General features: G+C 38.7%; 1 protein-coding gene across 4 annotated transcripts in view; it reads right to left on the bottom strand.

Annotated features, from left to right (window-relative positions):
- Nucleotides 1–25,151, bottom strand: part of LOC122816834 (tripartite motif-containing protein 54-like) — a 361,207-nt gene that overhangs the window by 74,771 nt on the left and 261,285 nt on the right. For 3 of the 4 annotated variants that reach the window (XM_044089887.1, XM_044089885.1, XR_006367102.1), the window contains one exon: nt 4,877–4,980. The exons of the other annotated variant lie outside the window; for it this stretch is intronic. In XM_044089887.1, coding sequence (XP_043945822.1) covers nt 4,879–4,980 — 102 coding nt within the window. In that variant the 3' untranslated portion in view covers nt 4,877–4,878. The remainder of the gene's footprint in view (nt 1–4,876; nt 4,981–25,151) is intronic. 4 annotated transcript variants of the gene reach the window in all.

The following is a 25,151-nucleotide window of genomic DNA, read 5'->3' as shown; positions in this document are numbered from 1 at the left end:
GCTTGGAAGGTCATTAAGAAGAATAGCACATTTTAAGTTTATTTAAGAGTAGTTTTATACAGGATGTGTGCACAGGTTTGAAGGTGAAAGTAGATGTGGCAGTATGTGGTTGTTGGGCAGGGTTGGAATTAGATGTTAAGGAATCCTTTGTTGGAGATGCTATGCTATCTATAAAATAAAAGTTGAACTGTGTTGCAGTTTCAAGTGGTGAGTTATTGGGAGAGGGGTTTGGGTTGAATTTTGGGCCGGGATATAAGATTTCTTTAATGTATGTCCAAAAATGTTTAGGGTAGTGTTTAGCATTATTCTGAAGGTTATTATAATATGTTTTTTGTCTTCATTTATTTCCTTTTTACTACGATTGCAAAATGTTCTGAAGTTTTCAAGATATTGAGGTGTTTTATATTTTTGCCATTCTTTCAATGCTTTTGCTCTATCCTGCATTAGCACTCTACTCTTTTTGGATAGTGAAATTGCATTTATTTGTTGTTAATCTCTTCCTTCTAGGAGGTGCAAAGCTATTTAGGATATTTAGAAAAGATGTACTGAATTCATTTACAGCATCATCTAAGGAGAGGATTTTTAGGAAGTCCCAGTTTATAGATGATAGTGTAGTAATGAACATTTCTGGGTTAAACTTGGAATGGCTGCATGTTGTTTTATAAATATGCTGTTTAACTGGATGTGTGAGATGTCTGGTTGTATAGACTGGGAGATGATCACCGAGAGTCTGACATTGTACTTGAGGTGGTGTATTTGCTAGGATCTGATACTAGAATCCAGTCTAATAGGGAATTTGATGTATTTCTATAATGTGTGGGGCTACTAATTAGTTGTGTGAAACCATATAAGTTCATGCTATGCAGGGGTGTTAGAGCTTATTTCCAACCAGCTGATATTCACATCACCTAGTAGCATTTTTCTTGTGGAAATGTTATGGATATCCAGTATAGCTGCATTGTCGCCAGGAGTGATGCAAAGACCAGTAATACATATTTGTTTATTTTTAGGAAAGCAATAAGAAGTTCTGCTGAACTGAATGTTGGTATTGGTTTGCTGTGGTAGGTGTTGGGAAATATTAAAGCAGTACCACCACCTTTCCTCTTTCTACGGTCACTATGGATGATATTATAGCTAGGAGGTATAACTTTGGAGTACTTTTACTGGGTTTAAGCCAACTTTCAATTAGCATGAAAACATCAGGTTTATATTGGGCAATCCAGACATGTTCAGTAGTTTTTTTTATCTTATGCTTCTAACATTTTTGCAGCAAAAGTTACCACCCTCAGGTCAAATTATAACTGAAAGCAATCGGGTTATAGCCAGTAAAAAGCAATTAACAAAGAAATACAAAGTAAAACAGGTTTTCTGCCATTTCATGAGGATAAATAACTGACATATGAAGTATAGTCCACTGGTCAAGAAAAAGGGAACAGTGGCTAACTTAGTAAGAGGTTCTTAGAGAGCACGGACTAATTCACAGAGACATTCAGTTACAGAGCAGGCATGTATTGATTGGTTAAAGTTTATACATAGCAAGATTCTTCATGTTAAATGTACTGACATTATACAATGACAACATTCTCAGTAAACCGGTAGGAGTTGGGCCTTGTGTCACAGCTCCTATCAAGGTCAGATGTAGTGACCGCAGGCTATTATACAATAACACAATTCTCAGAAAACTTGTAGGAGAAGGGCCTTTTGACAGAGCTCCTGTGGTATCTAGGATGGATGTAATGACTGCAGGCTATTATACAGGGCTTTGTGTCAGATCTCCTGTAGTATTAAGGTCAGATGTAGTGATGACAGGCTATTATACAATGAGAAAATTCTCAGCAAACTTGAAGGGGTAGGGCTTTGTGTCAGAGCTCCAGCAGGATCGAGGTTGGATGCAGGGACTGCAGGCTATTATGCAATGACAAAATTCTCAGTAAACTTGTAGGCATAAGGCCTTGGGTCAGAGCTCCTGCAGTACTGAGGTTGGATGTAGTGACCACAGGCTATTTATACAATGATAAAGTAATAGTGACAATACATAATTTCTTCCTAATCCTCAGTAGACTACAACATCATCTTCATGGCTCTCTTTTGACTTGTTGTTTCTTGTGTTTTTTTTTGTGGATTACTACTTCCTTCTACAACACGGGGCCCTTTCCCCTTGAACCTGGCCTAACCCCATTGTAGGAACGTTTCCATATCTGAGGAATCTTCACTGACATTTTTTCCAGTCTTAGCACCAGTGCATACACCAGGATTAGGCACTTTTTTTATCCTGGGACCTGTGCACCCAGCCGTCTTTTTTTATTTTTTTTAACCTACCTCTCTCCATGACATATGATGTATAAGATACAGTCTATATATCAGAGTTGTCTTGGTGACAGTTTTGTGAAAACTGGGTCTACCACATGTAGGTCTTCAGCAAGACTTGAGGATGAATTCAGTTCCACTAATAACTCTCATTTTCTTTGCTGACTTCATTATCTCTCCACTTAGACCACAATATGACTACTGTAGTGTTGGTCTGCTACTCTGGGATATGCTGTACTGTCTGTGTTAATACTATAGGGTATCTCTGCTGCTTCCTGAGATAATACTGGAAAAATGCTGAGCTGCTATCAAAGACAATACTGTAATGTGACTCTGCTACTGTTGGTGATAATACTGCTGTACTGCTGTGCTGCTTTCACTGGTAATACTGCATGATTCTGTTGTTTTCTATGATAACTTTACTGTATGACTGAGTGTCAGTCAGTGATATTGCTGTAGTGTAACTCTAAGGTTGTCTACCATAAAGCTGCAGTATTCTTGTGCAGCTATTAAGGATAATAGTATATTCTGACTGATGCTATACTACTGCTTTGCTGCTCTCAACAATAATTTTGTAACATTACTCTGCTGATATCTAGTCTAATGCTGCAGTACTCACATGCTGCCATCAATGATAATACTGTAATGTGGCTCTGCTGCAGTCTGGCTGTCCACTGCTGTAATGTAGCTTTGCTGTAGTCTGGCATAAATCTGCAGTATTCTTGTGCAGCTATTAAGGATAATACCGTAGTGCAATTGATACTATCTGGGATAGTGCTGCAGTTACTGCTGCTATCAGCTACAATACTGTAGCGTGACTGCTGCTCTCTGGGATAATGCTGCAGTTTGGCTGTGCTGCTGTCAATGAGAATACTGTAGTGCGACTCTTATGCTCTCTAAGATAATGATGTATTACTGCTGTGTTGCTGTCAAAGATAATGCACATTCTGACTGCTACTACTGTGATACATGGGTGTGATTTTTTCAATTAAACACAAGATAGGAATAACTGATAAGTTCTACTTGACTCCCATAACTAGTCAAATGTTTGCTGTTGAAATCTGCAAGATAAATGAACTCTGGTGGTAAGGAACTTTGTCCTTATCCCAAGGATGGCTCAGTTTTATAAGTAGTATATATGGAGATTCAAAAGTCTGTCAGTGCATATGGGGTTTGCCCCAACCCCATCCCAACAAAAAATACTTTTCCATGTTTTTGTTAGAATGAAGATGTGTACTGTTGATTTAAAAATCGGCTGTTTTATACTGCAAAATGTGTTGGTGTAGTGTTCTGCCATAAATTTTCTGTTGTCATGGATAATGTTACAAAAGGACTGTGTGCATCTCTGGAGGATAATATTTCAATAAAGCTAGGCTGCTATCAAGGATAATGGCATAGTATGGCTTTGCTACTACTGAAGCTGCTCTTTGAGACTCCTAACTGAATCATGCAAGACTTGAATGGAAATTGGCGCATATGAACTTTAGAAAATAAGGAAGCACTTTTTTTCCTCAAAGGAGTCTAAAACTCTCCTGTAAAGGCTGTTGAACTTAAGACCATACCTGCATTCTGCAGAAACCAATCAGCACTTTGCTGCACTAGCTTTATAAAGCAATCTCTCACTTAAGTCTCTGGCTAACCTTGAGTCTTGGAATAGTTTTAAAATTTCATATTTAAAGTTATTTTATACTACATATATATGTTCTGCTAGCCCTATACTTATCTAGTTTGATTTAAAAATTTGAAGGGTATCTGCACAGTTATTTCTCTATCAAGATTATTCCACAATTTCATAAATCTTAGAGGGAAAGGTTTGGCTCTTTTGTGTGAATAATTCCTGGTTATTAATTATAAGGACTCTATATTACAGCTCATGTTGAAAGGCTTGGCACCTAAGAAGTGAAGTTTCACAGGCTCTTTTACAGCAAATATTATTTTGCATGCATCACCGCAAGCTTAATAGAGTAAAACTGTAGATGTCTCAATTTCTCCTCATAGGTAAAGTTATCCAGAAGAAGAATTCATTTTACAAAATATTTTACACCCTTTCCAATATTATTGGATCTTTTATGATACAAAAAATATTGTATTCCATTATTGCTCTTACCAACGTTATCTAAAGCTAAATTCATTCTTTTTACTGCAATATAATATATACATAAAGGACATATGTAAAAACAGAATAGGCCTTTCTAAACACATACTACATTGTGAATGGAATGGAACAATCCCAAGCACTTTCATCATAGTTTAACCTTTTTAATAGGGAATTGCAGAAATGTAATGGATGACTTTCTGAGATTAATCAGAGAAGTTAGCCCCATGGACCTTTGACCTTCTGACATACATCTTTTGATTGTAAACACAACTTTTGAATGCATACATGCATGCTGTTGTAATTAAATGTATTTGTTCATGATGCATATTAAATTACAAAGCATGATGTGTAGGGGGAGCAAGGTCTCTCAGAAAAGTTCATGCTAGCAGACAGGACAAACCAAGGTCACATTATAATCATTTAACAGATACTGGAGAGCACATTCAAGCATGCAGAACAGGATGCTAATACCTTCACTGCGTCTCAATCCAGTCTGTCCAGATGTAGGTAATGTGGTGCCACACTTTTTCTAGGATCACTGCCACTGCTGCTATGACCAGTAGAAAAATCAAAGCCTAAAAGAAGGACCCAGAGAAGATGTCAATAATTTAATACAGTAATAGTCATGTAGATTTTTTGTTCATGTTGCTTGAGAAAAGAAATATGGTTTCACAAAATGCCATCATGTATGCACAGAAAAGCACATAGAAAGCTATTTCACATGGAATGCATGAGATGGACAAGAAGATAGTTATTAGTAAGGGCTGTCTATATCATAGGCTTATTTAAGGTGGTGCAGCGGTAGCATTGTTGCCTCACAGCAAGAGGTTCTCCTGTTCGATTCTCAGCCGGAGTGCCTTCTGTGTGGAGTCTGCATGTCCTCCATGCATTCGAGTGGCCTCCGAAAGACATGCATGAATGAGTGTGCCTTCGTTGAAGGTTGGGCATCGGGCTGGCAACTCGGAACCATAAAAATCTACTGCCAATCATTAGCGGTCCGGAGTTCCGCTGTGGCAACCCCTAACAGGGAAAAGCCAAAAAGACAAACAATTTAAGGCTTTTTTTTGAGGTCATGCTCTGCCTTACTTGGGTTTGGAACTTGGGTATAGTAGGTCTCGAGTTTACAGTTTGCACCACTCTTTTCTTCCAACTTTTAGAAGAAAACATTTCAGTTTTTTCACATATTTTAAGAAGGAAGGCTGATTACTGTGCATGATCATTTTAAAATTACTGACCAAATAAACTATAAGTCATGAACCCTAACAGTTATGCCTTAGAATCCATGAACTTGAAATATCTGTGCTGTGTGTGGCCCCAGATGCACTTATAAAATGGGTGTGTGTAGCTTGCTTGTGCATTAAAGTTCAAATTAAATAGTTCTGGAAAGGCAGTCATGAGTTACATATTGCATTTTGACATAAAATAGTTCCTCCACTTAAGGTTATACATGTTTTAAGGTTGTAAAACCTAAATTACATCTGAATTCTGCATTTGTTACATTTATAGTATTATCCAAAAACATGGTATTTTGCAAATTTGATATCAAAATACCAGGAATTTCTGAGCTTTGAATAAATGTATGTATGATGACCATGAGATGAAAGAAAATAATTTGATGTTAGTAGGAGCCTAGGGCTAGAAAACAATTAAAAACCATAAATTGCAAATAGTATAAATACCATCTTGGGTCTCCCCTGAAAAGAGGTTACTAGCCTAGTGGTACTAATCCAGTCAACAAAGATAAATATATAAAAAAATTTTTTAGCTACTATTTATGGAATTGAAGATATCAACATAAATTTGTCATTTGTGTTTTTTATTTTTCAGAAATTTTCAGCACAGCCATCTGAGGTGACCACCTGATGGATTACAGCTCTCTTCTAGTGCCATTACATCTTAAACAATGATTTCTAGTTCATTGTGGATATGTTGCATTCAATATACAAAAAACACCATTCATGATGGAGCTGGGCAGTGGCAGCATAAAATCTCAATAGTGCAGCTAGCTATGGGGAACAGAGGGAAGGCCCTGACTGTGATCCAAGTGACCAATGGAAAGAAACACCACTGGCCACAGACTGCTGAATTCCAGAAAGTTTTATTCCACTTCACAAACAATGGTTAAGAGCTTTCATCCAAACACTGTTAGGACTTCATCAGAACATCACATTACTAAAACCCAACCCTTAAATACTACCCATAAGCATCTTAATTAACATCATTAATTGTTTAATACATTTAAAGAAACAAATCTTGATACCAGTTTAAAAACTACCCTAAAATGTGCTTTAATTTTAGTATTCCTGAAATACTCACATTGCCATTTATACCCGGATAATTTGTTGCGTCTAAGCCCAATTGCCACTTTAATTCACAAATGTCCAGGCGTACATCTAAAATTCTACCTTGTGCATCTTAATCAATTGCTGCAACACCAAAACTTTAAAACCATGTCCATTACATTTTAAAATATGCCTGCTCAGCGCATTGGTGACCTTTTCATTTCTAATGTCCAACAAATGCTCACTTATTCTATCTTTAAAACTCCTACTTGTCTTTCCAATATAATATGCCGGGCAGTGTTCACATTTTGGTATATATACCACATTTTTACTTAAACAATTAAAATCCCCCTGAATATGTATATTAATTCCTTTCATACATATTTTGCTTCCATTCTCCATTATGTGCTTGCAAAAAGCACAAATTCCACACTTAAAATTTCCAAATTTTCTATTTGTGCTATTAGAAGCTATTTTGCTACCCATCTCTAATATTTCTTTAAAGGACCTGTCCCTTCTGAAAACAAATCTTGGGGCATTTGCCAACCTATCCTCAACATTCCTATCTAATTGTAACAGGCCCCAGTTCTTTTTAATAACATGGGTAACCAACTCCTTGTCCTGATTAGAAGTAGTAACAAACCTCAACCCTTCATCCCTTGGAACATTCTCTGTGTTTTTAATCTTGGCTATGACGTGTGATGCACGTGACCCAGAGATGTCAGGGTGGAGGGCTGGGTAGGATACAGACATAGTAACATTTTTGTAAGCTCATCTATATCAGGGATCAGAATTTTCACCTCACCACTACAAGTCCACACTGGAGACCAATGGCTCTAGTCTTGTGCGAATTGAGCATGGGTGTAATTGTTTATTGAGTGATAGGTGGGACATTATGTAAGACATAATAAAAAGCCCTACACAGCTGTCAAGATGGTGGCATACCAGGTTGCCGTGATCTATATGAGTTGCTCCCACAACACTATTCCCAAGAATGTCCCCACTTGTAGGGCTGTAGTCTGGGAGAGGTAAGCTAGACAGATGCATGAGATGTTAGAGCAGAAGAGCAAGGAGGGATTTTAGGGCATGGCTGAAGACAGACAGCTGCAAGTGATACAAACAAGTTTAAAAATATAATATTAAAATTTAGTAAAGTTTAAACAAATTACTAGCATATTAAAGGCAGAATCATATTGTTGGCATTTAGCAATAATTTTGCCTCATATTATCAAAATGTTCATCTTATTCTTAGGTAAGTAAAATTAACTGTCCCAAAATAGACAAGCAAACTTTTTTAAGATATCATAAACATGATGACTTCAAGCTATTCTGCTTTTCAGGTTAGTACAATAAGTACTTTAAAAATGTTTGCCTGTGTGACAGTATAACACAGAGGGATAAGTTTAAGAGCTGCTAACAAGCTTCACCTTCATTTCAGGCTTTGATTCTTTTACCCTCTGCTTCCATACTATTTAACCTTGATCAAGTCATTTAACCAGTCCAGGTACTCCTGAGTCTTCCCTGAAGAAAGAAACGTGTGTCTAATGGGCCTTGCCTGGTCAATAAATTAAGTTAAAATAGAAAATGTTAAATGCTTTACACTTTCTAAGCTCACCATTTTAATGACAATGGATCCCAGACAAAAACATCCACATAAAGTTAAACTACCACAAATGTTTTTGTTAACATTTGGTGTATATTTGAATAGTTCTGTTCCATTTCTCTGTTTTCGTCTCCCTAAATAACTGTTTTCTTACTCCTTTTCTTTATTATCTTTAATTGATTATCTGTTTTTTTTTCTCTAGGTATTTTTCCTCCTCTGTCCCTACTCAAATTGAGCCCATTTCTTTTGTAGTGGTGTGGAGTCCCCAGATCCATTATGGTAACAGACACCCAGAGGATGCCATCATGCAAACGATCTTGGGGGTTCTTTGTGCCCTCAACATCTCTAATATGAGGGCAGTTGTAATGGATAGTCTAACCTCTCCCCAGGTAGTGATATGAGAACTAGTATGGTTCATCTGTGCACTCTTTTCAGTAGCCCAGTGAGAAAAACTCCAAAATTAACACTTGGTAATAAGTTAATTGAATATTATATGGTAATATAATTAACAAAAAATATTGTCAAAGGAAGACAGTTTTTGTAACTGAAAATCTTTGGCAAATTTACGCACAATGACCTAAAATAGCTGAGATATAAATTCCCTGGCAGGTGGCTTACAGGATGAAGGAGCCGTTAATGAGCAGTTTCCTCTGATGCAGTGGTGCAAGATTTGATTCATTCAGACTCCGTTGAATAACTGTGTAACTCTGAGTAAGTCACTTAATCATACACTGCTCCTGGGCTGGGTATGAAAAAGTTCCATGGAGATCAGTGATCTACCCTGGAAAACAAATAAATCAATAAATGATAGTATTGTTTGGAGGACTAGACAGGGATAGAGTTAAACACAGATGTTTGTATTAGTGACTAAACCTGCACAAGTAATTGGATTTGTTATCTTTGAAGAGCCTGTTAGTCAAAGTAGATCAGTTACAGTAAATGTATAGAACTTTAAATACAAAAACCTGGTAGATTATTTAAGGATTTAAGATACTAATGTTGTTTCTAGGGAAAAGGGAATTGTTCTTAAGAGAGAAAGGTATGTGTGGGTGTAAGATCTAGTTGTGAAAGATGTACGAGAAGTAGGCTTTATCAGTGTTTCTGTTCAATAAAGAAGAGTACTGTAAGCAAATTAGCAGAGTTATATCATGATTAAGATTTCAAAAAAGGAGTATGAGGAGTGGGAAACGGGAGGGTTTGGTTATTAGCTGGATGGTAATTTGGAGAGGTGGGCCTAATGATAGTATATAGCAATAAAATAAAGCTGAAATTCATGTGGGAAGATTAAGGGTTATGTATGAATGCCTTTATTTATGTATTCATTTATTTAAAGTATTTAATTACTTAACATTTTAAAGATAAAATGTAAGAAACAAAACATCAAAAAGTGGTAAATCTAAAAACTCCGATAATACAGGATATGTAAAATAAAATGTAAAAAAAAAAATCATATAAAAAAATAACAATTGAAGGATTCTAAAACTGGATGAAGTGTCCCTCCATGGATCCAGATAGACCCTCCTGAAAAGATGACACTTCAAGGACCTCCTGAAAGAGTATTCTGAATGGCTCTGTAAGTCAAGAAAATTAGTTAGCTCCAATAAAACAGGGCAACGTATGCAAAAGACAACCTGCCTAAGGTCTCCAAATGAGTCTGTAATTGTTGGTAGTCCCTCACCTGAGAATATGAAATACTTCAAAGGGGCTAATGTCTCAGCAGTTCGTCTTGTTAGACAAGACCCAAAGTTTAACTGAGTCAGAATTTTAAATATGCACCTGTCTGCAATCAGATCCAGCAAGACTGATATGACATGACTAGTTCTGGACCTGCTGATTTGTAACATAGCAGTGGAAGTCTCCACCCTCTGGAAATGAGTCAGGTGACCAACCATAACCCAGCATGAAAAGCACTGCAATAAGCCAAGTGAGATATAACCAGGGCTTATACTACTGCAAAGAACATTCAACTCCTATGAAACATGATGAGGCCCCTGAACACTATGGAATTGTGGATGCAAGTACTCAGCAATCTGAGGATCTAGTTTGTTTAGAAGGAAACAATAAAAGAAAGAAAGGAAGAAGTTCTCAACAAATAACAAGGAAGAAAATGAAACTGATTAATGACTGCAAAGGAAAGAGAATACGTAGTAAAAAGGATTCTGCTTTGTTATGTAACACACAGGTTACAGGGAATGAAGATATCTGTCTATCAGAAAACCCTCAGTCTACAGAAAAACGCATCACCTTTCCAATGGAAATGGTAGAAAAAAGAGGCAAGGGGCAGGTGAAAAGGAAGAAATCAAAACTGAACGTGGAAGGATTGAAGAACATTACTGTAAGAAAAAAGAAGAGAAAGACAGATGTTGGCTACATGGCTCAAGCTGTGGATTTGCAATGCCAGCTGGATGAGAATTTAATACGCAATGAAAACAGTGGAATTAATAAGACTAATAGTCATGAAGATCTATCCTTCATAACAATTGATAGAGCAGAAATGACTGTATTAGAAGCTGAAGATTCTTCAGAGATGGTCAGCAAAGATATTCTTGTAATTGGAGATTCAGTTATTAGAGGAACTGATACTTATATTTGCAGAGATGATAATGAACATTGAGTAGTGTTATGCTTGCCAGGAGCAAAAATAGAAGATGTGAAACAAGCCTTGGAATGCCTTAATGTAAGGAAGTATGGATCTGTTTTTATTCATGTTGTTACAAATGATGTCACCAACAAAGATTCTCTGACTGTTAGTCCGGAACCGGCAGCTTCCTAGATAGTATAGCTTGTACTGGTGTTAGGACATATTTTTCACAAATTACCTATAGAAAGGATGGTCAGGTCACTGTGAATAAAAATATTTTTTGGATAAACATCTACATGGAAAAAATGTCCTGTTTTAAAAAATGGAAATGTGTAGAGCATCCAAACCTTCTTTTGGGCACACATGTGCTCAGACAGGATGGTGTGCATTTGTCTAGATCAGGGAAGATAATTTTTGCAGCAGATAGTTTGCAATATTTGACAAACACTAGCCAGGATTTTTGCAAGGTCAAAAATGTAACAGTTGACAGATAGCAACATTTGATGCATCTCTGATTGTTGTTAATGCTAGGAGCATTAATAATAAAGTTTTTTTATTAGAAAATTTGCTACGTTCCCACAAGATTGATGTTGTTATAGTTTGTGAAACATGGTTAGTTAAAGAACAATGACTGGAAACTAGTTCTGTCAGGGTATAAATGTTTTACTGTAACAGACATTCTAACAAAAATTCAAGGTGGAGGTGTTATGATAGGGATTAAAGATAGCTATGAGACTTGTGATTATAACACCAATACTATAGACCGTGCAACTGTGACAGTAAAGACAACCCTGGAACATATAACAATTGATGGAGTGTGCAGACCACCAAAGTCAAGTGCAGATGACCTAGAGGAATTCATACATTTCTTACATGGAACACAGGAGGGAAGAATAATATTAACTGGGGACTTAAATTTACCAGAAACAGACTGGAATAATATTGATTCAATAACGTTAGTAAAGAAATTATTCACAGAGTATATTCAGGAACAACAAATGCTTCAGATTGTAAAAAAACCTACCAGAGGACGGAATATACTAGATATTGTTTGTGTTCCCAAAGAAGTCAAGTTTTACCACCACTGATGTGCAGTGATCATGGGGTCATAAAGATTATGTTGTTGCTAGATAATTCTGCCAAACTGAAATCTAAGCCAATACACAGAAGTTTAATTACAGATTATAGGGAAGCAAAACAGTTACTATATAAAACTAACTGGAGTGAGATGTTCAGTGGAAAAACTGCAGATGGAATGTGGAAAGTTTTGAAAGAGAAATTGTTTGAGTGCAAAAAGTAAAAAAAAATGTTTAACATCAGGATCTAAGCACGCAACATCAGGGGGGTATATTTCCATAAGAACAAAATACCTGATTAAGGTGAGAGACAAAAAAAAATAAGAAATGGAAGAGAGGTCGAACTACAACTTTGAAAACTGAAATAAATGAGCTGGACAAACAGATTAAGCATAGTGTTAGACAAGATCAAGAAAAATTTGAAGAAAATTTGTATAAAGATATTGAGCATAATAGGAAACCTTTTTATAGATGCATAAAATGTGGAAGGAAGATACACAAATTGATAAACTGTGTACAGATTCTAAAATTTATTCTCAGACACAACAGATTATAGATATATTTACAAAATCTTATGCAAAACAGTTTGGTTCCACAAAAGGGGTGGTAAATTGTCCTAGTGACATCCAGGTAACCCCAGATACTGGAATCAAATTAGATTATATTGAAAAAGAACTGTGCAAACTGGATCCAAACAAAATGCAGGGAGGAGACGGAATAAGTAACAATGACCTGAGAACACTTAAGCAAGAACTTACACTGCCATTACATTTATTATTCACTAGGTCATATAAATATGGAGAGATTCCTCAAAATTGGAGACATGCACTTATTAAACCTGTCTTTAAGGGAAAGGGGAGTAGGACAAACCCAGAATCATATAGACCCTTAAGTCTACTTTCATGTTGTGGAAAAATAATGGAGAAGGTAATACTGGATAAGTTATTGTCAGAACTGGATAGATTGGGACTTGAAACCATATATCAGCATGCATATGTTGAAAATAGATCTATTACCACCTGTAGCATGATGTTCTATAACAATATAATAACAGCTATGAATGAAAAATGGTGCTGTGATGTGATTTATATAGATATAACTTCAGCATTTGACAGGGTCATGCACAAAACGCTGATCAATAAATTAGTACAACTAGGTATTGATGTACTGTTGATAAAATGGATAACTGCATGGCTTACAAATAGGACAGGACAAGTATCTCACACCAACTGGATAGGTGAAATCCTTGGTTACAGTCAAGGTGTCCCACAGGGCTCTGTCCTAGGCCCTTACTTATTTAGATTGTATCTTTTGGACCTTACTTTTTCATCTGAGGTGTTCTACAGTCGATATGCTGATGACCTGAAATTCGGTAAACTGATTACAAGTGTTACAGATAAGGCATGCCTGCAAAATAATTTGACTAAATGGACCATTTGGGCACAGGAGAATAATATGTTGATAAATACATAAAAACTAAGCATATGAGATTTGGGAGACATAAACAGCAAGGTGAATATTTAATACAGCACCCAATGATTGAAACTGTAGACTCATTTAAGGACCTGGGTATATGGGTAGATTCAGCTATGAGTTTTTCTAATCATATCAACCAATTGGCTAATGATAGTTATAAAACTATAGGTTGTATAAAAAGATTTATAAAGTCTAGGAAATCAAACATAATGAAGTCATTGTTTGTTACTTACATTAGACCCAACCTTGAGTATGGAATAACAATATGGAAACCCTATAGAAAACAAGCATGAATAAACTGGAAAGAGTACAGTGGAAATATACTAAGGGCATCCATGGATGTAAAAATCTAAGTTATTATGAAAGACTAAAATATCTAAACTTGTACTGTGTCTCTTACAGATATTTAAGAGGAGATCTTATTCAGGTATATAGGGCATTTAGGGACAACTACCTCTGTGAATGTTTGGGGTTTCAAAAAGTACTAGAGAATCGTCAGATAACCTATGTAGAAGATTCTATAGGAATGAGAAGTGTACTAATTGGTTCTCTGACAGAGTAGCTGATGCTTGGAACAGACTACCAAATTACATTAAAGCAAGTACTAGTTTAGATATTTTTAAGAACAGCCTGGACATTTATCATGGGGACAAGTGTTTTGGCATATTGGCAAGCTAGAAGGGCTTTAATGCCCCTGCTTGAAACATTTGCATGTATGTAAGTATGTATATATACTACCATTAGTAATTATAAAGAATGACTTAATTACTTGACCTGGGAGATAATCCTAAGGTGAAAATAGGATGTCTTAGAAATATCTGAAACCTAATCCATACGTGCCAGTTAATTGTTAAGAACTACATCCAGATTACACCCAGATTCCAACATGAGAGACATTTTCCAAATGAATTCCCCAGTATTTGATTACAGTGAAGATCAGAGGAAGATATGACAATTATATGGTAGTATGAATTACCAAAGTCTCAGGTTTTACCAGCCATTGCAGAATATCGTGCAAACAGTCCACAAAATGAGGCACAAACTCTTGAGAAAAGGAGAGGCAGAGCTGGATGTGATCAGTGTGTGATAGACAGCGAGGTCTTTTTTCCTTAATGAACCTCCTTAGTGGAAAGATTTAGAGCAAGGAGATTAGAGCAGCCAAGATGGAGTCCGAGGCATCCAGCATTCCAGGAGTTGAGCCACAGCAATTAATCCCAGTCACTCCTCTATTGACGTGATCACAATACAATTTCAAGCACTTCTAAAGCCACTGAGAGATCAAGTAGGATCAAGATGGAATGTTGATTCCTCACCATTCATTCGCCACTGGAATGGGAATCACCTCAGTGTCATGAAAACATGGCTAACATAAGAGACATAAGATAGGCATAGTATGCGTTACATAGATTAGTTTAGGACTTTGTCCAGGCAAGTGTGCAGGACCATATCCCACTGTGGTGGGGTTCCATTCAAGTTTTACACTGTCTAAGGTCTTGAATTTGTCAAATGGAGGTAGAGATGGAGGTTAATCATTTATCTTAGTATGCTGAGTATAAAAATCACTAAAATTGTTGTTAAATTTAAGTGAGATAACTAGTTGTGTTGATTTTGGGAATATTGTCTATGGAGAAATGTACCAGTCTAGTAATGCAGTTTGTAGCAGGACACTTCTGAGGACTATAGAAAATACTATACACCACTTTCAGGTGTGAGAAGAATAAGATATTCGGTAGTCCACTCAGTTCAGAATCATAAGTGCTTAGCAGTGATATGTTTTGTGAGACTGATTGCAAATGTAGCAATTTTATGTAACTTTATTGAAGTTTTAATAGCTGTCAAGACCGTAGGTTGGTGCGTGTCAAAGCAGTGCATAGTAAACTAGGCAGTAGGAAGATGCCTGTAGTAGTTATTCCAGCTTGTTCTGTAAGATAAGCATCAGCTTTCTAAAGAAGGTCAAGTTTCTGGTTTCTCTAACAATGCTGAAATATGCTAGTTGATTAGTTTATAATTTATTGTTACAATGTAGTAGTTTTACATGAGGTAATAGAGTAATTCTTATTATAAGCCAGCATGATAAAATCATAAAACTGGATATCTCAGGAGGATGAGACAGAAAAGTTAATCAGTTTTGCTTTTAGCATTCATTAAATCAGAATTTCTTAACAATTCTTTAGTTTTAAAACAGGAGAGCTGGAGATCTGATCTAACTTAAGTTTAATGAAAAATGTAAATGAATGAACAGAGGACGGTGGAGTAGCCTACATACTGTATGAGCTATGCTGGATGTGAAGTAAATCACATGTTATTTATAAAGGCATTAAATAGTAGGGAACCTAGTGTTAAGGGGAAACTTTAGTGTTACAGAAAAAGCTGTTGGCAGGGTATCATTCTAAACTACTAGATGAGTACACTGAGACAGACAGAGCTATGTAAGATATTAGTATGGGTGTCTATAACTGAGATTTTGTTTATAAGCAATGGATTGCAAACAGTGTCAAATGCTATGGACAGGCCTAGGAAAACTGAGGCAAAGAATTTACATTTGTTTAGTTTGTTAAATATTCATCAGTTAAAGGCTCATGGAGTGACTTCCATACTATGGCCTGATCTAAAACAATGTTGATTTTTAATGAATAGGTTATTGTTGTTTAGCTGGTGAAGGAGCTTGGTATGGGTACGTTTTTCAACCATTTTTAAAAGGGAATAAGTAATACTGTCTCCCTTTTAGAGAGGGATGACAAAGATCTTTTCCAAACTTCTGATATAGTCAGTTCTCAGATGGGAATATTTATGAGAATTGATACTGGACAAGCAATAGGGTGGCCACGGTGGTGCAGTGGTTAGCATTGCCACCTCACAGCAACAGGTTCTTCGGTTTGATTCTCGCTCGGGGTGCCTTCTGAGTGGAGTCTGCATGTCATCCATGCGGTCATGTGAGTTTCTTCTGGGTGCTCCAGTTTCCTCCCACATCCCAAAGACATACTGCAGGTGGAGTGGACACTCTAAATTGGCCCTAGGTGTGAGTATGTGGGTGTGTGTGCCTTATGTGGAAGGTTGAGCACCAGGCTGCCAACTCAACACTGTAAAAATCCACTACCAATCATTCTGCGAACCATTGTTCCACTGTGGTGACCCCTAATGGGAAAAGCCATAAGGAGAAGAAGAAGATACTGTGCAAGCAATGACCTGTGATGCCTAGTAAAGGTGTTCTGAGGAGAAAGCTGCTGGTTTAAGTTTACAAAGAAGTTTTTTAATGTTGTAAATAGAGGCGAGAGAGAGAATGAGCAAAGATGTAGTTTTACTTGAGTTGTTGACTAGGATTTTGTGACAGAGTTGGCCATATTTATATGCTGTATATTTAATGTTATGTAATAACATTTGGCATAGAACAAATTGAGAAATGGTACTTCGTTAGAAACTTTATTGATGGCATGGTTGATGAAAAAGTCTGGGCCGCTTGTTACTATCTTACTACAGCTTACAATATTTTTTTTCCTTTTTTTGAAAACAAACATTCATTAGATTTTGCAGTTGTGCAGTTAGTCTTGCTGTCACTTCCACTGAGTGTTATTTTTTGCCATGTTTTTCAAGTGTGTTACTTTTTAGCATGAGTTGGTGCTTTCTGGGGAGTGAGTACCTTTATTTTCTGATGTTGGGGTGTGCTAAGAACTCCAGTACATACATGAAAATGTCATTAAAATGATGCTGATTCATCTGGTAGTATACATTTTTAAGAATTCTCACTTACAATGCTTTAGGATGTATAAATAGGTATTAGTGTTGAAATTTGCTTTGCTCTTCACTTACATTAGATATCCTAGTCAGGTTATTACTTAATATCTAGAATAATATTATTTATTTTGTTCTTTATGGTTACTTTATTAGTTTAGGTAGTTTGAATTAATTTTGTAGGTCCAAAAAATGCATCATTAGGTCAATATGGTTTATTTATAACAGGAGAACAGTCTACGGGGAAATTTAATAATGTCTACATGGTCTTTTTTACCATGTAGGCATCGTGCCACGCTGCTTACATGAAAGTAAGCAGGTTTGCGATACAGTAAGCACTGCTGGGCAGTGCACATGCACGCACCAACAAGTTCTTGGCATGGAAATCACCTCATAAGCAGGTGAATCTAATGCAAATGAGGCAGGTACAGTGATCCAGCAAGCAGATAGGCAGCCCTGTAGACCCCATGTTAGCGTCCACAGTGTACACAGAAAAATTCCATGTACAGGAATGTAGACAGACAAAAGGGGCTGTACAAATCTAGATAGATGGACAGAAATGGCATACCACACACAGATATGAATGAAAATATCGTCTGTGTGTCTCAAAAATTACCGAAAATATGTTAACATTTTTTTTAATATAAACATGCCTTTAAAAAAAAAAAAACGTGGAAATAAAATTAATATTATGAGACAGAAATATATTACAGGACCCTGCATGGAGTATCTACAATGATGCATTGGCACTGTTGCTAATGTGATAGGGCTTGGAAGCGTGTAGTTTCCAGGTTGTCAGCACTGATCCCTAGAGAACCATGTTGATGTTCACACAAGAGATAGCTGACATCAGGAGAGGGTGTGTTCAATAACAACTAAGCTGACTGGAGCTTAGCTGTGCCTGTTTGTACGGTGCACTGCCATGCTGAGCGTGGAAGCCTGGGTGAGTGTGTGCATTGACTTCTAAGCTTTGTTTACCTACAGGGCATGTGTTTCTGCATGTTTGTGCGGTGCACCACTGTGCTGAGTGTGGAAGTCTGGGGAGTGTACCGACTAACTCTTAAGCTTTGTTGTTCTTATGGGGCGCATGTTTGCATGGCATGCCACATTGCTGAGAGTATCTAAGAGACAATGATGTATTAATTAGTTTTGACCCTTCTTTAACTTAAACTATGGCCATTAAATGATATTAATGATATACTAGACAGGTGGAATGCATCATAGGTAGCTAATCACGCAGGCAACACCTACAGTAGAGCACTATAAAGCATGCATACACCCTACAGTCTAATTTTTCCCCCATACTCTGCACCATTGGAGTACAGACTTGGGAATTTTAACTGAAAGAATGCTAGGGACTGCTGCAGGTCTGCTACATTTGTATGTGTTAAATGCTGAAGTCAGTGCTGCTGCTGCTGACAATAGGCCTAGGCAGAAAAGGAGAAGAGTGTTCAAGCCCAGGGAAACCTTCCAGGAGCTACATGAGCTGCAGATTGTAGAAAGCTATAGGGTGGACAGGGACATACTACAAGAACTCACTGAGCTCTGCCACCCTTAACTCAGACCCAGAACCAACAGAGGAGAACCCATCCCAGTGGAAACAAAGATATGTGTAGCCCTTAGGATAATAGCCACAAGTACCTTTCAAAGACCAACTGGGGACATGATGGGGGTCTCATAGGCATCAGCATTCAGAATACTCTACCAGTTCTTGGATGCCATGCTACCACATGCAGGTGAAAACATTTATTTTCCCCTCACCCATGAGGTGACGGCCAGCAATACACAACACTTCTACTGTGTAGCACACTACCCTGAGGTACTGGGTGCCATAGTTTGCACTCATGTACACATCAGGGCACCACCTGGTGAGGAAGGTAGAATCTACGTCAAGCACAAGGGGTACCACTCCATCACCTGCCAAGTCATGTGCAATTCCCAGGGCATTATCATGAATGTGTGTGCTGGCAGCTCTGGCAGTTATCATGACTCATATATCTGGCATGCATCACAGCTGTACCAGATGTTTGTTAGGGGGGACATCCCACACAGCCATTTACTAGCATATGGTGGCTATGCACTGGAACTGTGGATGATGGCACCCATCAGAATTGCAGACACAACCACGAAAGAATGCCATAATGAGACACACACACAAACTAGGAACATCATGGAGTGTGTGTGTTTGGGCAACTGAAGTCATTGTTCCGGTGCCTTGATATATCTGGTGGACCCTGTAGTACTGTCCAGTCACATGTGCACATATGTTCACAGTATGTGTTATGCTATGCAATATGATCCTGCAGAAACAGCTGCAGCAGGATCAGCAAATGGAAGGGATACACAGCCCCCCCACCAGTGTCTAGGTCACCACAGCCACAAAGGAGGACATATTTTGCATGTGAGGTAGTACTATGTTGTTGTTTTCACAGAATGTCATACCTCTCAACCTCTTAGTGCAAGAAATCTGGACAAAGCCAGAAAGATTGGGGGGACAAAGGCCCAAACATGGGGACAGATTTTAAATATTGTTCCCATAAATCTAGAAAGTTGCTGGATTTAAAGGTGTTGCATTATTACATATTTTCTGAAGGATATAAAGTTTGAAACACAAATGTTTGTCTGCATTTAGTATAATATAGTGATGTCAATATTCAATAATTCACCAGAAGAACACAAATGTATGAGGAACAGACCAAACATATGAGGCAAAACTCTGGACAATCTGTGAAAATCAGGTCAGTTGAGAGGTATGCAGAGTGTCAGTCAGTCAGGTGGTGTAACATTAGCAACCTCAGTCATGTATTAAGTACAGCACACAGATGGGGAATGGCGTGGACATTTTGAGTGAAGTGTAGTACTTCAGAAACTGGGGCGGATGTTAATGTCTGTAACATAAAAAATCCAAGACTGGAGTACAGGTATGTATGGCCTGGAGTCACTTTATAAGTACTGACAGTCCCACTGGGCATGCCAAGACACTTACTAAAAATGAGCGCAGTTCTGTTGCCCCTTCATCAAAATGACCTATGGTGTATAAATGCCTATACATACAGACATATATGTATACCTATCCATCTCTCAGTATCTCTCTCACACATGCATAGTATATCTATCACTATGTAGTGTCAAATGGATATATACCAATATATATATATAGCTATATATTAAAATGATGCATACACTCCCCCATATATCTACATAACACATATACATAGCATACATACACAAAGCTACATTTATATATACATCCCTGTTATATACAGAAATATGTGTGTGGATGTCTGTATTGTCCAGCGTACCCTAATAATGGTGAGTAAATCTACGTTATCACAAGCCCATAATGTTGCTCAAAGGATCCAAACTAAGAGTGAAATAGTACATAATCCACTTACCTACACACCCCTGTGCCTGCTGGATGTCACCACATAGACAGACACAGGTGAGCTGATGGTGTAATATATAATGTTGTCAATGCACGTATGGACAGGGCGCATTGTCCCTGCCCACAGGCTTGCCTATGTAATTGCAAGTAGCCACATATGGCTATACTGGTAACTGTACACACATAGCTAGGATAAAAACAGTTATCTCACTGCTAGGATACTAAATGCAGATAACCGTTTGTTAGTTTGTGTAATGCACAAGTACTGTGCCTGCAATCACATATACAACAGACTTAATCTGTGGCTCGTGCGATAAGTACTGTGATCTGTCATGTATAAGACTAAATGAGTAGGGGTTCTAATCTCACTCCAGCCCATTTGGTGTGTGTGTGTGTGTGTGTGTGTGTGTGTGTGTGTGTGTGTGTGTGTGTGTGTGTGTGTGTGTGTGTGTGCATTCCCCTACAAAACAATGAACATGCTCTCATGGACTATCCACTTGCAATGGTTATGCACTTTCTGGGCCTGAAACTTGCTGCTGGCTTCCAAACTGCCCTCTTCTACAAGGCCTGATGATGTCAGCCACCTTAAGACTACCACCTAACAGTGCAGTATCAGATGTAAGTCATGATGCATATTATAAGTTCTGTGATCTACAGTATATAAGACTAGATAGGAAGGGGTTCTATTCTCACTCCAGTCCACTTGGTGCATCTGTATATATCCATATGGCATAACCTTAGTAACCTAGACATAGGTAGGGTTTTGCAGTGTTTTATTTGTAGCGGGTGATGTGGCCCCCAAAAGACTGACCACAACAAGGCCTGCTTATGTCATCAAACATAATATGCCCTAAACTGATAGTACTAGCAGACATGAAGTGTGTTGCATGCAAAATGTACTGTGATTTGTAGTATGTCCCATTACATAGATAAGTGTTCACATCTACATACAACCAAATTGCAATATGTGTGTGCTTTGGCATGTCCTATACACAACATAGCCATGTTTGTGTGTGAGCCTGTTAGAGTATTGTACATCATGTTACGGAACCATAGCATGTTTGAAATGAACTAGAATAATGGCCATACAGCACTCACGATCATAGACATTGTCATACCTCTAGTTACAGGATCAGCACATATTGCCCCAGTCCAAGAGGGACACAGGCAGATGCCCTGTGTTGGTTGGGATGATGGTCACCCAGCCAGTCAGACAGATGGCATATGCTGAGGTGCACTGAGGTGCTCTGTGTGCCATTAGGCAGGATTCTGTTCCAAGTGTGTGTTTCAGTCTGCTAGACAAATCTCTCCCACAAGCATGTAGTAATAACGTCACATATTAGGTTAATGTCCTTACAGTGAGTCATCCATCTACTATGCTATACAGTCAATACAAGATCATACAACATAAGGTACACAAATGTATGTGACAAATGCCAGCATACAGTATCTGTCGGTAACCACTACAAGTGGCATGGGTTACCAACACTGCATTACACAAGTACACATTAACTAATATAGTCAACCTGCGCATCAGACACATAGCTTAATTTCCTGCATCGGTGGTGAGGATGACAGAGATGTGGCACTGGTATCATCACTTGCACAGGGTGCTGTGTATGTGGGGAGGTGTGCAGGAGGCCTACGCTGGCCCAAACAGTAGACAGCATATGTGTAAGTCAGGAGGGGAGCATGTAAGATGGACCATGGAGAGGTACCGTGTGTGTCTGTAGGCAACCTACATTTGACAGTGGTGTGTGTGTGTGTATGTTGGACAGTTTTGGACCGTACATGGTAGAGATGACAGTTCACCGTCTCCAGTCCCAAACACGGGAACTAGCTCTGCCAGGAGTTGCACTGGCCCAAGGTCAGACGTGGTGCTAGTACCTGATGGTGACTTCTGTCTGCTGGGACCATGTCCCCCACGGGACTGCCGAAGACCATGACACCATGGCCTGCCATGTCGTGGTGTGGACAGCTCACTCCCCTCTATAGCACTGGATGTACTGACACTACTGAGAGTGAGTGTGCATGGCCACATGGACTCTCAGCAAATGGGGTTGCTGGCCTACATCCATGGGTGCAATGCTCAACTCCAGCCACATGTTCCATCACAAACAATGTGCAGTCCAAGACAGACACTGTCTCAGCCCCCCGCCTCTCCACTGCATCAGTGAACTGATCCAGGGTGTCCCCAATGTGGTGGATGCAGTTATGGATGTCAGACTGCGCTGAATCCATAACCATAAGCCTACGTCTGGTGTTCCATTCTAAATGTGCCTGTGTCTCTATGACAGCTCGAAACATGCGTCAAGTGCCCCATGATGTGACACCTGCAACAGGTGGTGGACAGACAGCAGGCCTCCTACAAGCACTCCTGTCAATCCACCTGTGTGGGACCTCGCCAACTCTCTGGCTATGGCCAGTGTCTACACTCACTGTAACCATAGTTGCCACACTTTCTTGTTCATTGTCCCCACCCTCTGACTGTCCAATACTTGTTGCCACTGGGGACATGTTATGTGTAAGCATACAGGCTGTGTGTGGTGACAATGGGGGCAGAAGAGGGATGTCTACCTCTGGGACAGATTCAGCCCCTGACACGCCCACTTGTGTCTCACTGTGGCCACCATCATCATCAGTGTTCAGAAAGACACCGACATCAGGTTGTGTAGGGAACAGACACCAACCCCCATGGTCACCTGCAATAAGAAAAAAAAGCAGTACATTAACACCTGCACTACTGTGTATAAAAAGCCTCCAAGATTCATAACAATAAAGACCACAACTGGATTAGTGGTCAAACAACTTTCTTCTCCACTTTTGTCCATAAAACACTTCCTCTGAACAAAATACAAATTCAACTCAGGACCTTTATAACAATCATTTGAAGTAAATCATGTAAAAGGTGACCAGTAATATTTACCTTTTAATTAATCAGTATGACAATATACTTGAAAAAACAACATATAAAAATGCAGTGCAACTCTCTTAACAAATATATGGAAATACACATCTCACTGCCTAATATATTTGCCTTCAACCTGTTGTATTTTAAAAGGCATTTTAGATTCCTTGCCTCATTTAAACCCGATGCCTTATCTGCTCTTAACTGTAACTGCCAGAGTGTATCTGTTTGTTGAACTATACTCCTGTGACTACCCCTTCGAGAAACCTTAGGTACCTGTTCCAGACTGGAATTTGTAAACATCCTGCACTGTTTACACACATAGTTATGTTTACATAGGGCATTATTCTGGCCCTTCACTGTACTAGAATATAATTGTTCCTTAAAAAAACAAGTGTCATGCTTACCAGAAACAGGACCATGGCCTTGGGCAATACCTGACAGACCTGTGAAAAGTTGAGGATGGGGTAATGTCAGTACCACCACATGTTGCAGCACAAAAAGGTAATACGTCCCTATATCTCACATTTACAGCAGCTACTGTGTTAACTTGTTGTATTGGTCACAGTCTGAGTATGAGTGTATAACTGATGTTAGACCTCCCCAAAGAACAAAGACCTGACACCCACATAAAAGTATCTACAGCCTGACACACTGACTGCTATAGTATTACAATGCTGATCATAGTAAGCTTACCTGCATGCTCCTCTGCTGTGGACACTGTGGTACCCACCTCCATGATGTATGGTGTGATAAATGCCTGGGAGCTGTTGTGTGTGCCTAGCTACACCAGGAATTCCTCAGTAGCTGAGAGTGGTTGGTTCACTGCAGCCCCTCCACCAGTGACAGTGTGATCCCTGGCTACATCTGCTGCCCTTCGTCTTGCAGCATTTATCATGTTGGTTGCCCAGTGTTGAACCTGCTAATATGTCCTGCCCTGCTGGCCCGTGCCATTCACATCATGGACAAGGTCTGCCCTCAATGCAGCCCGATGTTCCCTGTTTTGTCTCTCCATGGATAGTAGGATGTGATGACATTGCCTTAGTGTTTGCAGTATAATTTCATTCTCCACATCCGAGAAGGGTGCATGGTGTATATGGTATATAATTCCTGAAAGACAACAAAAGGGGAACGCATTACAGGATCACATATGTGAACGTACACTATGTACAAATACAGCAAGGCCAAAATGGCTGAAACTAACCACTGCTTGCTCACACATGTCATACTCCACATTGTGCAAACACGCAAAGTGCATGGATACAACTGAGACAGTAGAATAATCAGGTATTCCCATGTGTGCCATGACAGCTAGTGCTGTATTATCATACAACCAACACTCAGATCTACTGTGATGTGTCCCCTGTGGGCAACCCCTCGATAATATATCATACGAACAATGCCACATAAATAGCAGTATGCTATTACAACCACTATAAAGGGACAGTCCAATGAGACCAGTGTGCCACAGTGACAAAAGACAATTCACCCTTGATGTTTTGTATGTCCTGTGTAGGTGTAATACAGCAGGAGGTCACTGATATGTCATTATCACAGGTCTAAGACAGGCTTAATCCTGTAATCACTATTCCCTGAAAGTCTATTCACCCATCTGCAACCTGTTGTACACAAAAACGGTTACGTACCTGATGGAGTGCAGTACTCCTCTGTTGATATGTGGTGATAGTATAGTTGTCACAATGGCA

The sequence above is a fragment of the Protopterus annectens genome, chromosome 12.part0, assembly GCF_019279795.1.
Source record: "Protopterus annectens isolate FY-2018-M chromosome 12.part0, PAN1.0, whole genome shotgun sequence".
Classification (NCBI taxonomy): Eukaryota; Metazoa; Chordata; order Ceratodontiformes; family Protopteridae; genus Protopterus; species Protopterus annectens.
The sequence above is the reverse complement of the archived record's forward strand: the minus strand, read 5'-3'. Positions and strand labels throughout refer to the sequence as shown.